Raw genomic sequence first — 10,661 nt, 5'->3', positions numbered from 1 at the left:
GTGCCCTAGCCACCAGCCTCATTGCATCCTGCCTGCTCCTGCCTGGGGACTGGCCAACTCCTTCCTCATGGGATCTGGCTTCCTGCCTCAGCCCACAGCTCTGGACCTCCCTGGAGTGGGGACTGAGTAACTGGGAGTGGTTTGGTCCATATGGAGGTTTTGAGCCCCAGAAGTCCTGTATATGCTGCTGGTTTGGGGGGAAAAGCATCCCTTGAGTGTGAGCTCAGCCCCAGAATGCCCATGGAAGGGGTCCTGACAGCCCTTTCTGGGCACAGAGCAGCACAGTGCAGCTCTGAGCTTCCTTCCCATGCTTCCCACAAATGAAAGTTTGCTCTAAATCACCAGCTCTGGGAGGTAGGTGGGATATTTTTTTTTTAAAGATAGCATTTCCAGTAGAAACTGGTGCCTCCCTGTCCTTCCCCACCTAGGCACAGAGCTGCTCCATACTGACAGGGCTGTGGTCACCTTGATGGAGGCCCCAGTGTCACAGAGCCTAGGACCCCAAGATGAAAGCAGTGGAATAGGATCCAAACTGATGGGGGTACAATTACATGGCTTGATGCATCCCCACTGCACAGGAGATGGCACCCCCATCCCCATGTGGGGTGAGAAGGGCAGGACCCACACCAGGACCAGCTGTGAGCACCAGAATGGGCAGGAGGGCTCCTTGCCTCGAGCACCCCCGCAATGGACAAAGTAGCATCCACAGTGTTTGCACCTTCCCTCACCCCCATAATCATCCCTGTGGATGTAGGACAGCCAACTGGCCTCTTGGCTTTGACCTACATGTATATTTTAAATAACATTAACTGAAACAGCAAAGAAAAGAGCTTCATGGAAGGGAAAGCATGAAGTCAGTCAAAAAAGGCCAAAGTGTTTCTGACCACAAGGCTAGTTGGGCTGGAGAAAAGACAGCACTGAAATCCACAAGTGTCTGGTTTCCTCAAATCACTACTTTTCTGGTTAAAAACAAAACAGAAGAGAAGGATGTTTTGGCAGCAGGTTCCTTAAATCCTGGGGAGAAGCTGGGCTGTCTCTGTGCTCAAGGAATACAGAACAGACGTGGGGGTGACACACTGGAAACCACAGCCAGGTCCTAACCCTCTGCTCCAGCTTCCCCAAAAATGCTTTTTACAGGGCAGTGATGCCCCTGCCTTGTCCTCACTCTCCCAAAGGGAGCTGTCTCCACCCCCGGCACCAAGTCCTCATCACACACGGCACAGCTGTCCCCACAGTGTCCCAACTGCCACCGTGTCTCCACTCAGTGCCAAAGGTCAGACCCACCCTGCTCCAGGCAGAGCTGCCCCTGGTCCCAGCCCTGTGCTACCAACCAGCCAGTATCCCCTCCCCAAGCACCCTGAAACGATGTGTCACCCTATCCCCCACCCTAAAAAACAGGCTGGTGTGCCAGGATTGTTTGAGAAGAAGTTTTGGGCTAGAGGGTGCTTGCTCCAGAGATGTCCCCAATACACAGGAACCGTGATTGTGGGCAAGGTGATCCCTGCAGCCAGACATCCTGTCTCTGGGTTAGTAGTAGTCCTCCTCACTGTCCCCGTAGTCCTCGGGTGTCACATGGGCCTTCGGCAGGGAAAAGCTTGTCAGGTTGAGCTGGTCTGAAACAGCAGCATGGGGACAATGTGACATTGCTGCCCTACAGTACCTGTCCCCTTCCCGACAAGGACCAGAGCCAAACCATGCATAGCAGCTTGCTGGGGCAGCCCCAGCACAGCCCTGTGCTCCAACAGCTCCCGCTGTACTGCTGCACTTGGCCCAGACATCCCTTCCCTCGTCCCCATAAGAGCATGGGGACAAGGACACGGTGCTCACCCGGCGTGAAGACAGTCAGGCTGGCAACTGCCACCACCTCCCCGACGCTGTTCCTGGCGAAGCAGCGGTATGTGCCCTCGTCCGTCACCCGCACACCCTGAATCTGGAGCCAGCCTGTCACTTCATACTTCTGAGGGCCACCTCTGAACTGCAAGAAGGAGGGATTTCGGTGAGCTCTTGTGGCAGAAACAAGGGGGCATCTGTGCCACAGAGTCCCGAGTCCCCTGTTTCGGCAGGCAGTGAGGTCCCAGGATTGCTCTGGCAGCAACCATGCTATTTTCTGTTTATCCACAGGAATAAATAGGCTTTTCCTGACCCAGCTGGGCTGCAGCTGTGTTTGCAGGCTGCTATTATGGTGCAGTGGCCAGGAGTGGAGGATAGTAGAGTCTCCTCCAACCAGACAGGGTAGCCCTGCTTGGGGTGGAGATCCTTGGTCAGACCCTATAACAGGCTGTGGGGAGGCTTGAAGGGCAGAAAGATGGAAGGGGACCAGCACGTCACACCACAATGGTGCCAGCTTCCACCAGCTCTCCTGGCTTCCCGCATCCATCCCACCATAGTTTCCTCCCCATTGGTGCCTGGCTGAGGTGGACAGCCCCTATGTCTCTGCCCACACCCTCTAATAGCTAGGTGTGCCCAGCTGGGCACTATATTTGGGACTGGCCACAGGCAGGATGCTGACCCCTGGCCTGTCAGCTCTGGGAGGGGAGTACTGCTGATGTGGGAAAAAAGGGCAGGGACTGCCTGGATGTGCTTGTAGGACTAGAGGATAACCCAGGCTGGAAGGCACTCAGGAGGGCCTCTCCTCTAGCCCTTCCAGTAGGGTTGCAAATGCAGCCAGCAAGCAGAGCAAACTAAAGGCAGGGAGGTGGGAAACTCCCTGCTGCAGGACTCTGCAGGTCCTAAAAAATATGAACAAGTTCAAAAACTATTAGAGGAAATTGCAGAAGAGAGTTATGCTGATGGCTCTTATCACCAAGACAGCAGCCCTGGCTTAGCCAGTCCTCATTGTATGCAGCCTCCAGTCACCCCTTCCCATTCCCAGGCAGCCAGGCTTGGCCATCCCCTGAGTATGACCAACCACTGTCAGGTCTGGTTGTCCATGAGCTCTGAGAAGCACTGGGTCACCCCTGGCCCGTGTTCAATGCCCTAGGCACACCACTCACCTGGACAGAGATGTGGGGGTCATCTCCAGGCAGCAGCATGTCTGTGCCATCCTTCCTCCACTCAATGGATGCCATGGGGTAGGCGAAGACCTCACAGCCAAAGATGACATCCTGCCCGGTGATGTTCCACGTGTCATAGGGAGGAGAGGTGATCTGGGGCTCTGGGGAGGGGGGTACAGGAGAGCAGGGTGGGCTCAGAAGAGGTTCCACCCTTGGCAGGTTGCATGGGCTCTCCTGGGCTGCTCTCGAGCAGCAGCATTTGGTTCACATAGAGATGCTGGGACCCTTCCCATGCCCCTCCTCTCCCACCCATGGCAGACTCTCACCTTTCCCCAGAACATGGTCGCTCCTCACAGCTGGAACTGGGGACTCCCTTCCCAGCCCATTGGGGTGCTCATCCAGCCCAAGGCTGCTGGGGATGGATGAGGTAGATGAGCTTCCAGCCAAATAAGGCCTCTGCTCTGACACAGGGCTAATGCCAGCAATGAAGGGAGTCAGCAGGTCCCCAGCTGCTGGACAAAGCCAACATCTCCAGGTTCCACATCCCTTCCCTGGAGAGGAAGAGTGAGGACTACCCTTCCAACCCACATCTGTTCCACAGTCTGGCCCATAGCATGAACTAAAGGTCAAGGGAAGTCTTCCCCTCCAAATACACCTGGGAAAAAACTCAAGAATATGATGATCTACAGAAAATAAAGTCAACCTTAACACCCCTCAGGCTGTGGTGACAGCACTGGGTGACTTGTGCCAGACTGGGCAGGCTGGGACACAGCCTCCCTACCAATCTGTCCCCTCTCAGCCCCCAGCTAAGTCTTAAATGGGAGATGGAAATCACACAGCCAAGTCAAACAGACCCAGGTTTCCATTTGCAGGAGACAGGAACATTTCTCGGGAGCAACGGGCCAGTGTGAACCCAGCACTGCCGCCAAGAATTCGCTAACAATTCCCTGGAACTTCCCCATCTGCTCCAGCAGGATTCATTGCTTCCCATAAACCCCACTCCCTCCTGGCAAAGCTGCTCCCAGACCTCTCCAAGAGCTTGATCCACATGGGCTGCCCTGGAGCAGCAGGATGGGAGGACTAGGGGAGCCCTGACACTGTATGGAGCAGCCTCCAGTGCTGCCATATGCCTGTGGACACTGTGGGTTTGCTGTCAGGAGAAACAGTTAAGCCAGACCCCCTGCTCGTCTATTCCCTAGAGGTACAAGCCTCCATCCATCCTGCAGCTCCAGGGGCACTACCTGACTCGCAGGGACCCTCGTGGGCCACGGTGAGGTTGGCATCAGGGTGGGCATGGGCAACCTCCAGGAACCTGCAGATCTGGGCATAGGTTTTTCCGTCGGAGCCGCAGAGGGCCAGGTGGGAGAGGCAGGCACATTGGGGCTCAGGCACCTCTCCATGATGCAAGTCCCCAGCATCCAGCTGGCACTCCATGTGCTCCCCACACTTGCCGTAGAAGTGGTTGGTGTTGTCCAGGTCGCAGATCTGTCCCTCCAGGTTGGCACATTCCCAGCAGCAGTCACAGGCATCCCGCACCGTGCCAGCCAGGCACCCGCGCGGTGTCGGGCACTCCTCCGGCCGGCACTCGGCGCAGCCCTCCCCTTCCTCCAGCAGCCGCTGCCAGCCCCGCTGGAGGTAGTCAGAGGTGCTGGGAAAAGCCTGGCCCAGCTGGAGCAAAGCCCAGTGCAAGGAGAGCAAGGAAAGCACGAGGCAAGAGGAGCTGAGGGGCTTGGCTTCAGACATCCTCATGATAGCTCCGCTATCCCAGTCCCACTGTCACTTGGATGGGTATCTCTGGCACTTTTCTGGCCTCCCTGTCTAGATCTGAGGAGCCATTCTGGCCTGTGAGGAGGGAGGAGGTGTGTTACTGGTGCAGGAAGAGTCTCCCACCCCTTTGGCTCCTGGCTGTCTTGCCCTGAGTGGCAGTGATGCTTGATGTGCAGGGGAGGGTTGGTCCCACCTCTCTCACCCCCAGCACCGCAGCCACATCCTTCACACCCTGGAGCTCCCCAACCAGCTCCTGCCCTGAGATGCTGTACAACTTCTGATCAGATGAGGTTGCTGACCCCAGCCCCACCAGGTTTCATTCTTCTTCCCTGGCAGACCAGCATGCAAAGTCCAGCCTGCTCTGACCCCAGCATGGCCTGAGGAGCCACAGGGCTGGCAGGGCACTGAACAGGCTGTTCTACGTCATTATGGCTCAGCTGGTTTGTATCCTTCTCCTCACCTGCTCACTGCTCTCAGGAAGCTGCTCTCACACCCCTTTTCTTTACCCATCAGTTTTCAAGAGTCACGAGCCCTTTTTCTGTCCCTTGCCATCCATACAAGCACAACGGAGTGGGTGATCCTGCAGACAAGGTGGTCTTTCTGTGCTGGAGGCAGCCAAGCCAGGAGTATCCTCCCAGTCATGCCTGGTTTTTGTTCTCCTTCCCTCCCTGCACTGTAACCCCTCTTTATAGGCATCACCCACTTGAGCAGGGGAAAAAACATCCCCCGAGGAAGGCTTTGTGACCCTGTCAGTCATCACACAGGCAACTGAGGCTGAGCATGGAGGAGCTCAGTGCACAGATAGGCAGCCAGTGGACTGACAGCAGACCCAGTGCCCAGTGTGGTCAGCCTGAACTAGCACAGCGGGGTCCCTGTCCCCAAACCCCAAGCCTGCATTACCCAACCAGGGTAAGCAGGGGCTGATCTACCCCAGGCTTCTCATGTCTGCTGGGGGGGACATGTGGAGTCTCAGAGCCCGTCCCCAGAGAGGGTGACAATGAACCAAACCCCTTTGTGAACATCCTTCCCCTGCTCTCAGTTACACCCTGGCTGCCTTCCCTGAGACGAGGTGAAATTATAGTTCCCCTGCCCCAGGGTGACCCACCATAAGCGAGCGGGGCTGGGGAGGGGACCCAGGAGGACGGGCTAGCCCCTCCCCTCCTGCTAGGAACAGCACCGAGGAGCAGGCTGCAGCCCTCCCAGCTGCACCACCCCCCACTAACGCAGCCCAGAGCAGGGGTGGGGTGGGGAGGATGGCCCGGACAGTGGCTTACATACATGCACCCCCTGGATAACAAACCGTGAAGATCTGACCCGTTTACCTGAGACCACCGAGCCCCCCAGGGGTGGAAAGGGGCAGGGAGTCCCTATGCTGGAGGCCCCCCCGTCCCACTCTACCCCAGCCTGTACGAAGCAAGGCTGCATCCCCCGACGGATGTGGGGGGCCAGAGAAAGGGTGGTGAGTAGCTGCAGAGTTGGTCTCTGGATCCCCACGTTGGGAGTGCAGACACTGGCGGTCCTGGATAAGTACTGGGAAGGGGCACGGCGTCCCCTGGGGTCCCCCGGGAGCCACCCCGCCATCAGCCGCCACTTACCGGAGGCGCCGGTGCCTGTGCCGCGGGTGCGCAGTGGCCGTGGCGGCGGGGCTGCTGGCCCCCGGGGCTGCTGGCCCCCGGCCGCTCCAGCACCGCCGTGATGTCAGCGAAACGTGAATCCCCCCGCCCCTCTCCGGGCCCGCAGCCCGTCCCTGGACCGGGACACGGGCTGGCCGGCACCCCTTCCCTGCCGGGGTCCCGACACGCACCGCACCCTGACCCCGGGGCTCTGCTGCTTCAGCCCCCCCGGCACCTCCCCGCGGACCCCCACGCTGGAATCACCCCTGGCCGTGTGCGGGAGCTGGGCTAATGCTCAGCTCCATCCAAGGGGCAGTAGGGGACTGGGATGTGGGGCAGAAACCAACTTTGCAGGGGTCCTTGAGGACAAGTGAATTGGAGGGGTGAGCATGGCTAAGGAAGTGGTCAAAAGTATCTCTCAACCTGTAATTTGGTTGGGAAAGACAGGCTGAGCAGCTGCTGTAAGTAAATGGGGGGATAATTCCTGGGGGTATCTGCGCTTGCCCCCTTTCAGGAACCAAGTATGAAGGGGCTATAGGGGAGCAAACAATGGCATTACCTTGGCTGGAGCAGAGCTATTGGAAGCAACGGTGGGGATGTTGCACACCACAGCAGTGCAAAACCCTCATGCACAGGGCTGGGGCTCCAGACCTCCCTGGCAAGCTGCTTTGCTGCTCCCTGCCTCAGTTTCCCTGGCTCTGAGGAATGGGGGAGCCAGTGTGTGACTTTACAGCTCAAACAAGCTGTACATTTGCATATTGCCCCGCATGCCATGCCGGGGGGGGGAGGATATCACATAGCCAGCTCTTCTCCAGGCAAGGAATTTGTAGGATTTACTTCCCCAGTGAAGCTCAAGCAAAGAAGGACCCCTCTAAGGATCTGGTTTCCTTCACCATGCTGCAAAAATCTGCTTTTGCTTTCCAACACCCTCCTGCAAATTCATTCCAAGTTCCAGGGCTTTCGCTCAGTCATGTTGTGAATCCAGCCGTGTCTAACGATGGAAAATGCACCAGGCTTCAGCCCCCCTAAATCTGCCTTTGCCAGCCAAACCCCCCCCTCCAGGCCCCTACTGCAGAGGGGGGTTTCCTGGCAGCTCTGCCTTCAGTCTCACATCCCACTCCCCCTCTGTGGCCCCCAGCCCCTTGGCTCAGGGCTGCCTCTCTGTCTGGCTCCCCTTGCCCAGCCTATGGAGTTCGGTCTCCACATGCCACAGGTTTTCAGGTCCGGCATCCATGAGTTGCTGAGCAGCTGGGGCTGCAGCTATTTTGGGAGCAGGAAAGAAGTCAGAAAGAGCTGAGGTTTTCCTACATGCACCCCCAGAGCTGGGTCAGAGCCTGAGCAGAGAGGAGACAGACTGGAGGTGACCCAGACAGGGGTGCTGAGCCTCCAGGGCTATCCCTACCATGCCACCTTTCCCACCTTGGGGTGAAGCACTGCCTGCACATTCAGGCATCCCTGCACCAAACACATACTCACCTGTCCCTGCTCCATCCAGGGGGCAAAGCAGTGGGGCAAGCCTGGCCCCAGATGCCACCTTCTGCCCACAAAGCTCGTGGTTGGCACAGAAATAGAGCCAGTGCTTAAATCCCAGGCACCATTGAAAAGAAGGCCATCAATGGTCCCTGGTTATTTGTGTCTCTTGCCCTTGGCAGGAGGGCAAGGGGAGCAGGCCCTGATGTTGCTGTCCTTCTCCACACATGTGGGGAAGGACCTTCTGCCATGTGCCGTGGCTCGAGCACCTGGTATGTCCCTGTCTTCATGGGGTCACCATGAAGACCTCTGGGTGGCTGGATTTATCTGAGCATCACTGCAGCATCAGCTGCTCACAAGGTGGGGAGAGGCCAAGTCTCCAGATGTAGATTCCCTGGCCAGAGGTGAAATCCAAACACAGATCTGAGCAGGAACATCTCCAGCCATGGAGCAACACAACGCACTGCCTGAAAGCCATGGGCAGCTCAGCTCACCTCAACTCAACAAGATGGAGCTCAAACCTGGCAGGTAATTAAACCTGCTGCTTGATGAGACTATTGAATGTGCTAATGAACAGTAGCAGGTATGAATGAGGGGTGGAAGATCTAAACCTGTACTTCTTCTCAATCACACCTTGAGTCAATCAACGCGACCCCTGGCTGCAAATGGGGTTTGGGGCTTGTGTTGCTTGGCACAGCTTTCTGGGGAAAAGTGTGGTCACAGCCCTGTACGGCCAGGCACCAGGATAAATTGCATTCCTGGCTCCCTACATGTGCTAGCTACCTATTTCTCCTTTCTCCTCTCTTTTCCTGAGCCCAGTGAAGCTCCTGAAACTGGGCTTTGAAGATTAAGCCTCAAGCACCAAAGCCTCCTCCTTCTCCCTGTTGGGTTACTCCATACCACTGTTTTCCCATCTTGTGATGGTTCCATTGAAGCCAGGAGTCTGTGGATGCTCCTGGCAGACCCACATCCATGGCATCCTTTCAGACCTCTGTCATCAGATTGAAACACTGATGACAGAGCCATCACGGCCAATCAGGGGTACCACACTGCTCATGGCTCTCCCCCAGCTTTGGGCTGATCTCCCAGACCACCCCACAGGGATCTGGGGCTTACGGCAGATGAAGGCAAGGAAAAAAAATCCACTGTGGAAAAAAAGCTCTGGGCCAAGTGACTCAATGCACGTCATGTCAGGCAGGGCTGGTGAGCAGCATCAGAGCTGGGCTGGTGGGGATGAGAATGTGGCCTGTGTCATGCCAGAAGCAAATGTCACCAGGGATACTGGGACAGAATGCTGCCAGCACACTGCCTGGGGCCAAGGGGGTCTCCTTCTGATAAGACACCAAATCTCTCTCATTTTGCGTCAAACGCTGCGGCTCCTCTCTGTTTCCTGCCATCTGGAGCAGCCTGACACAGCCGGGTTCTGGCCAGCCCACACCAAGGCTGCGCAGCTCTTGAGGGGTCCCAAGTCACATTCTGGGGCTCCACGGCAGGGACAAGGGATGGGCAGCAGGCAGGTCCCCCCCCCATCTGCACGCCAGGCCAAACCCACGCTGGGAAGCAGCCAGGCTCAGGTTTCTCTAGGCTTTTCCAGAGCGAATTCCTCTGAAGAACTAATCCGTCAGCAAATTCTTGGGGAAGCAGTTGCAGCTGTGTGCAGGGGCCGGGGGCTCTCAGGCGGCCCCGAGGCGCGATGGCGAAGTGGTAAGGGACACTCCGGTCCCCAGTCTGCCCAGCGTCCCCGGCCAGCTCTATCAGCTCTATCCCCGGAGGAATCCCGCCGCTTTCGTGGGGCTTTCCCATAAGCCCCATCCAAGCGCAGGTCATATAACTCGGGGCCTGGAACCGAAGAGGCGGCGGGGGCTGCATTCCCGGGGGATATCTCCGTGCTGGCACGGTGCCACGTAAGAGCGGGTCTCACCGCCCCGTGACCTATCTGGCTCTCCCCGCACTCCGACCCCGCAGCACTCCCCGCAGTCCCTGCCTCCCCCCGGTCCTGCCCGCGGGGCCACCCCGCACAGGGGTGCGGGCAGGCGGTGCGGGCAAGAGGCTGAGGGGTCTCTGCTGCCACCTCCAGGGCACTGCCGGCCTCGGCCTCGTCCCCTTGCGGTGACACTGACCCTGTAGCTGGAGGCTGCAGATCCTGGGGCAATGCATGGACACCTCAGCTCCACCACCCCATCCCCCTGAACGCTAAAAGCCCCGCCAGGAGCAGAGCCTGGAAGCCCCCACCGCAATGTAGTGTCCTGAGGGGTTTGGGTACCCTCCTGGGATGTGGGGATCCTCTGTTCAGGCTGCCCTGTGTGCTCAGGGCTCCATGGACTCCCCAGACAGGGTGCTTCACAGGGTGCTGCCAGCTCAGTGGCACCGTGCCCACTGTTCCCTTTGCCACCTTCCCTTTCCCCAGCCTCCAGCAGTGCCAGCAGGGCTGGGATGCAGCCAGGGAAGGTGACCCACCACCAGTGCCCCAGCACTCCCTGCCACTGGGGATGGGCACCGGGGAGGGGGAGCCTGCCCGCTCCCCCCCTACAAGAGGCTGCCCATTTCCAGGCGTCATTAAAGAGCAATTAGCTGGAAATTAAGCTGAGAACAAGTATTGATTAGCTCATTAAGGCTGGGGGAGCCGGCTGAGGCGGTAGGAATTGCTGCTGCTCGCCCTCATTATGGGCAAGGTTAAAGCTTGTGGTCGGGCAGCTCATTAAAGATGCCAGGGACCAATCGATGTCCCTAGCCCAGCGCCACCCAACACCCCCAGCACCCCTGGTGACATCCAGCTGCTGCCTTTCTGGGACTGGCCCTTGACCTCTGTGATAAGCCA

General features: G+C 58.0%; 1 protein-coding gene across 2 annotated transcripts; it reads right to left on the bottom strand.

Moving 5' to 3' along the window:
- Positions 1–272: 272 nt before the first annotated feature.
- Positions 273–6,460, bottom strand: KAZALD1 (Kazal type serine peptidase inhibitor domain 1). Of its 2 annotated transcripts, XM_032694933.1 has the most exons (5): positions 6,356–6,460; positions 4,235–4,835; positions 2,994–3,154; positions 1,828–1,975; positions 273–1,613 (listed from the first exon to the last, which is right to left on the bottom strand). In XM_032694933.1, the coding sequence occupies exons 2-5, from the start codon at positions 4,740–4,742 to the stop codon at positions 1,528–1,530; spliced, it is 903 nt and encodes a 300-aa protein (XP_032550824.1). In that variant the 5' UTR covers positions 4,743–4,835; positions 6,356–6,460; the 3' UTR covers positions 273–1,527. The 2 variants fall into 2 exon arrangements, with proteins under 2 accessions (XP_032550824.1, XP_032550825.1); XM_032694934.1 differs by lacking the exon at positions 6,356–6,460 and having other exon boundaries at positions 4,235–4,851.
- Positions 6,461–10,661: the final 4,201 nt, after the last annotated feature.

This window comes from Chiroxiphia lanceolata, chromosome 8, assembly GCF_009829145.1.
Source record: "Chiroxiphia lanceolata isolate bChiLan1 chromosome 8, bChiLan1.pri, whole genome shotgun sequence".
Taxonomy (NCBI): domain Eukaryota; kingdom Metazoa; phylum Chordata; class Aves; order Passeriformes; family Pipridae; genus Chiroxiphia; species Chiroxiphia lanceolata.
Note: the sequence above shows the minus strand (reverse complement) of the source record. Positions and strands in the feature narration are given on the sequence as shown.

Bases quoted from the DNA above. Each gene is read 5' to 3' on its own strand.
- KAZALD1 (XM_032694933.1), bottom strand. From the start codon at position 4,742: ATGAGGATGTCTGAAGCCAAGCCCCTCAGCTCCTCTTGCCTCGTGCTT. The intron at 3,155-4,234 runs GTAGTGCCCCTG...CCCCCTCCCCAG, and splicing joins CGAGGGTCCCTGCGAGTCAG to AGCCCCAGATCACCTCTCCT. The intron at 1,976-2,993 runs GTGAGTGGTGTG...TCCTTCTTGCAG, and splicing joins ACCCCCACATCTCTGTCCAG to TTCAGAGGTGGCCCTCAGAA.